Source organism: Populus euphratica, unplaced genomic scaffold (genome assembly GCF_000495115.2).
Source record: "Populus euphratica unplaced genomic scaffold, PopEup_1.0 scaffold2.1, whole genome shotgun sequence".
Classification (NCBI taxonomy): Eukaryota; Viridiplantae; Streptophyta; class Magnoliopsida; order Malpighiales; family Salicaceae; genus Populus; species Populus euphratica.
In genome coordinates, this window is record NW_011499846.1 from 7,412,871 (window position 1) to 7,418,870 (window position 6,000).

The following is a 6,000-nucleotide window of genomic DNA, read 5'->3' on the forward strand; positions in this document are numbered from 1 at the left end:
TTGACACCCAAATTTTGAAAAGAAAGATAATCTAAAAAACTTCGAGTTGAAACTTGCGTCCGAATCAGGTGTCAGGAACAGCATAGGCTTGGATTTACTGTCAGATAATTTTTTAAGCTATAAAAAATTATTTTTTGCTAACTTAATTTTAAGACTGAGTTTGATCCATGCTCGAGATTAAATTTGATCAGCTTCTTCAGTTTTTTTCCTGGTTTTTGCAACTCTTTAAAACTAAAACTGTCAAGTTTAAGTCTGTTTCTATGGGGAGTAGTTAAAGCCGTAATTGAAGGAATTCCATTTTTTAATTCTAATGCCACCACCTCCACTTCATATGCCTCCCACCAAGATCATCACCCGACACCACCACCACCTCCTCCAGCGCATTCCATTTCCGTTGTCATTGCCTGCACCTCCTCCTTCAACACATTTGCCATTTTTAGCATGAATCATGAATTGATGTATGGGCTTTGTTGTTGTTTTTTCCACCCAAATTCATTTCAAGGCCGCAGAACACATAATATTATCGATGTCAGCTTGCTAGGCTCCGAGTTAAAACTAATAACATATTCGTTCGTGTAGAAATAACCTTGCTGCTTTCGTGTACATCTTAATCTTCTAGAAATTCAAGCGAGTTCAATTTTCTTTTACGGGGGAGCATACTATTTGATTGTGACAACATTTTAACAAGCGGAAGGATTTTAGCTTGTCCCAACAGAAGCTCAAGGAATCACTGTAAAAGGCAGCTCTTCTTCAGGCCCAATTTACTTGTTCACTGCCATCAGCAATTTGCAAACAGAAGGGAGCTTTCTCTAGAATAACACCTCTAGTATCAGAAGTTACGAGTAGGCGCACGAATTCAATGGCCAAACAAAAAGTAGCTAGTTGGAAAATCATCTGAACGCAAAAAGGGTGCTGGTACAGTATAGTGTACAGTAATGGTATGGGAAGAAGAGATGGGCCAATTTTTTTTTTATCACCGCCTCATCTTCTATTTCTCACCCTTTCACTGTTGGAGACCTGAGAAAAGTATGTGACCCGCTCTGCCTTTATGAGGCTTCAGCCATTAAAGCCAGTGACCACCACCACCACCATGGCAAGGAAAGCAGTAACCGTGCGATTATTTTCAGGTGTAGATAACCATGTAATGAAATGAAATGTTAGTCACTGTCCCATGAGTTAGTTATCTATCCCTGAATTCTTGTCTAAGATGTAATGAAATGTTTACTCTTTTGTCCACAGGCTGTCGCAAAAATCAAACATTTTCAACTTAAAACAGTGCTATGAACACCTTCTCCTATGTGACTTGAAAAACTTCTAATGCCCATCTCCACGTCCATTTAATGCACGCGCCGACAGGGGGTGGGGGAGGCAACTGTATCTCTATGCCAATAATTTACAAGAGGGGAGACAAAAAATGTGCAACATGATACAATTAGCTCAATTGAAGCGTTTGCAAATTTGAGGCTTGACCAAACCTCAAATTTTCTTGATCCGTTCTGTCATCATTAAGTACAAGCACTTTTAGCGTTCCGGATTCTCTCAACCACGCAGCAACAACAGATCCAGTTGATATAAATCGACCTAAGTTGCATTTGGCTAACCTAAAGGGTGCACCCATGCCCATGAGAAGGGCCTCGATAGCTCGCCTTAGCGTACTGTCACCAACTACTTTGCTGTGTTTTCCCCATCCAGTCAATATGCTGAAACAACAAGGAGTTCAGATATTTCTCTTGGAATGGTTAAATAAAAGAGAGTATTAGTTAGCAAATACAACTAAATAAAATGAAATACCTCAATAATTTTGGCAACTCATGACCCTCAAACACTATAGAGCGTATGTTAAGCAACCATGCATGAACCATTGCTCGAGCAGCACCAGAAGACATTAGATGCAAATCTAAGCAAGACTCGGACCACACATTCTCCCACACTTGTCGACGTTTCCCTTCGAGCACAACAAGTTGTGCACCTCTTTTCTGAATAAAAAAAGAACTAGTATTAAACATCCTGAACCGATCCAGTTATACAAATTTGTAACCACAAAAAAAAAACCGTGTAGGACTTGATACAGCCCAATTGAGCAAATATAGTCTTTTAATCAGGAATAGTTATAGCTCAAACTCACCTGACCAAAGTGCCATAACATGTCAGTCAGGGCATTATAAAAGGCAGATGCTGTTGAAGAATCCGTCAATTTAACTTCATCAAAGAGGGATTCTGCTTGCTCCCAAACATTTTCTCTATAACCCATAAGAAGTCCATGGGCCACACCATAAACCTGGTTATCAAATAACCGAAGCTCCTCCAATAACATTGAAGCATCTTCAAAGGAATTACAACGACTGCATCAAGAGGATATACAAATGAATTTAAACCATATTCATTTGAAGCTAAAGATCCTTGACTATGTACATATAACAAGTTAATATCAAATATGGACAAAAGTTGACAGGCAACAAATGCACCCGCTCTCCAAAATCTAACATTAAACTGAACTAATTTAGGCACTCGTGCATTAGAAAGAAAAGGAAATTTATCTCAAAACTCCAGAAGCGAAGAACTTGAATTCTGCTAATCGTTACTGAAAAGAAACACTGGTATAATTTCATCTGCTTGATCTATTTTTGCTGAAGATGGATGATTACTAGGGTATCAATGAACAGAGAGCAAAATAAATAGCACAGATCATTGCATTTGAGAAACAAGTGTACAAGTTTTCGCTCATCATTGACTGTGCATGTGCTGACTGGCTCTTGAAGCAGTAATGAACAATCATGATGGTCAGCACAGTAGAAATTACCTGCAAGCATTCAAAATGGCTGAAAATGTGACCACATTAGGCTTGATTTCCAGCTCGTGCATCCTGTGAAAGACTGCCAAAATGCACATCATTTCCTGTCCGCTGCAATTCTTTGCTTGACCTGCCTTTTCAACAGCAAGCTGCCCAAAAATCTTTATGATCTGATTCCCCTCCCTATCAGCCAACAGACTTTTAGTAGCTTCCTCAACAACACCTGAAGATAGAGATTCAATTTGCAACTGACTGGTCTGAACAGTATCATCAACCACTGATTCCGTGATTGCTGACCGGCCAAATGCATCTATAATAGAATTGTAAGTGACCACATTAGGCCTAATTCCCTCCTTGGTCATCTCATCGAGCAAAGACACAGCTGATTCCACCAGCCCATTCTTGCACAAGGCATCTATCACAGCACTGTAAAGAACAACATCAGCCTTCAATCCAGCCTTCTTAAACTCCCTAAAAACATCCATTGCCTCCCTATACAAACCACCTTTCGAATACACATCAATTAATGTTGAGTAAGTTAGTAAATTAGGTGATATACGCCCAGCTTTCATCTCTTCAAACACTCTTCTAACCTCGTCATACTTACATTGTTTCCCATACCCACCCAAGAGTGCATTATAAGTCACAACATCTTTCCTAATCCCACAATTTTCCATCTCCCTACAAACTTCCAAAGCTTCCTGAAACCTACCAAGCTTAGCATAAATAGAAAGCAAGGTATTATAAGAAACTCTATCCAAACTTATACACAGAAACTTCATTTCATTAAACAAATTAAGTGCATTATCAAATCTACCAGCCTTAGCATAGCCATCAATCATGGTACTATAAGTGACAACATTAGGCAATATATTCTTGGCAGGCATCTCAGACATGATCTCAAAAGCCATGTCCATTTGCCCACCTTTACAAACGGCGTCCAAGAGCGTGTTATAAGTAAAAATATCTTGCTCAATCCCTCTATTCAACATCTCACTAGACAAACTCCTCGCAGCCTCCCACAACCCTCCTCTACTACATACAGCAAGAAGCGAATTAAATGTAATTCGATCTGGCTGCACTCCAGTTCTCAACATTTCATCGAAAATCTCCACTACTCGTTTAAACTCCACACCTCCTTTCCCACACGCATCGATTACAGCATTATAAGTAACCAAATTGGGCTTCAAACCATAATGTTTCATCGAATCAAAAACGTTAATAGCCTCATCACAATAACCGCTTCTACCATAAGCACTGATTATAGCAGAGAAAGCATATACAGTATTACCATAACCTTCAATAAGAGCAGCCTCAAAAACACTCTTAGCAATCTCTACTTTACCTAACCTACCAAGAGTGCTAATCATGGCACTCGCCAATTTTCCTTGTTCGTTCTTCTTCCTCTCTCGTTTCACTGCAAATTCAAAGCAACAAATGGCCTTTTTACAGTCTCCGCGATTACCAAGCTCCCGAAGCAAGAAAATATAATCATCCGTCCCAGAAAGACGAGACTCGAAATTAAGCAACACGTTTTCAAGAGCCCCCTCGTCTTTCCCATACTCAATTACGTTCTGGAGAGCTTCTTCGGCGACTGAGGTGTGGCGACTACCCATAGTGGTTCTAGGTCGCCCAAAGTTGAGCTTGGAAACGAAGCGAGTGGAGCGGCGACCAGAGAAATCGGAGGCAAGTTCGGATTTTGGAGATTGAAGAGAAGGGAAGGTAGGGTGGATTTGTGGGTGGTGAGTGGTGGTGGTGGTGGTGGTGGTGGCAGGGGGTTTTGGTGCATTGCGAGATGAGGGTGGGAGGGGAGGTTTGGTAAGAGAGACTCTTTGATTAGCAGTCCATCTTTGATGGGGGTTTTGGTGGTGGGTTTGACGGTGGTTTTTAAAATGGCTGTGTGGATAGGGGCTGCTATGATAAGGCTTAGTTGTTCCTGTGATTGAGCAGTGTGGTGGCGTTGACGCCATTCAATTCAATTAGATATGGATATCCAGTATCCACTGACTAGTAGAAAGAGGTATGTAGTGGTTGGAAAGGGAGAGGTAGTTGGGGGGAGAGGAAGGAGAGGCTAGATGGGAGCAGATGAAGCAGCGGCCATGGTTGTGGTCGCGGCGAAGACTCTAGAGAGAGAGAGTTAATGTGAGCTTTTGCGGGTGGTTTTTAGAGATAAGTGAGAGAGAGAGAGAGACTCACCTACTACCATATTTTCTTACTAGTCAGCTGCGCTTGAGGTATTGTTTCGTGAATTTTTTAAAAAATATATTTTTAAATTATTTTGATGAATTAATATTAAAAATAAATTTAAAAAATAAAAAAATAATATTTTTTAAAAAACAATAGCTGAATCTTCGCTTTAACTCTTCTCTTGTTACTCCAATTTTTAGAAAAAAGAATACGGAGTAAATTATTATTATTATTATTATTATTATTTTTTGTAATTGTTTTGTTCGTTCTTTCTTTCTTTCACCTAGACAAATAGTAATAAGTGGGATGCTCCCCCGCTTGCCGGAGATCTGAAGCTCAATCTCTGCCGCTAAAACTTGTGGGGCCCAAAAGAAGTTGTGGATTGACCAGAATGGATGGTGGAGATTGAACTATTGGTGATAAGGCCACGTGTAAGGTGAGATTTTTTTTAAAGAAAAAATCGCAGGTTAAATGAATGGATGAATTTTTGTGTATCGCCCAAAGTAAATAAATAAATGAAAGCGGTCGTCCGTCACAGTTTGTGGTGGATTGAAGTATTGCCTGCTTTCCATTTTCGAAAAATAGCCTTGGAAGTCAAAACTGAAGTTTGAAGGAGGGGAGACAAAACAAAACCCGACCCACTTGGATTACCCAATCACCCGGACCCAAACCAAACCAAAACTACCCGTCATCATTTGATTTTAAAAAAACATGGCAATGTTTGTGTAAAGTTTTTGGAAAATAGAAGTTATAAAAGTTTTGGAAAAATAACGAATAAAACCACATTTCTAATTATTGGTTTTTACGCACAATTATTATTGAAATATCGATTATATAGTTAGAAGCTAAAATGTTTGTCTCGTTCAAATTAATTCATGTATATAAAATTCAATCTAATTTTTTTTATAAAAATTTAATAGTTAAGAGATGAAATTAAAAATATAATAATAAAAAAAATATAAGACTCTGATCATATATTGAAATACCATTAAATAATATTAAAAGTTATTTGAAGTTAACTT

General features: G+C 39.0%; 1 protein-coding gene across 1 annotated transcript; it reads right to left on the reverse strand.

Moving 5' to 3' along the window:
* Positions 1–1,185: 1,185 nt before the first annotated feature.
* LOC105137101 (pentatricopeptide repeat-containing protein At2g31400, chloroplastic-like) lies at positions 1,186–5,023 on the reverse strand. The gene is made up of 4 exons (XM_011042708.1): positions 2,801–5,023; positions 2,126–2,342; positions 1,792–1,976; positions 1,186–1,700 (listed from the first exon to the last, which is right to left on the reverse strand). The coding sequence occupies exons 1-4, from the start codon at positions 4,759–4,761 to the stop codon at positions 1,433–1,435; spliced, it is 2,631 nt and encodes an 876-aa protein (XP_011041010.1). The 5' UTR covers positions 4,762–5,023; the 3' UTR covers positions 1,186–1,432.
* Between the last annotated feature and the right edge of the window lie 977 nt (positions 5,024–6,000).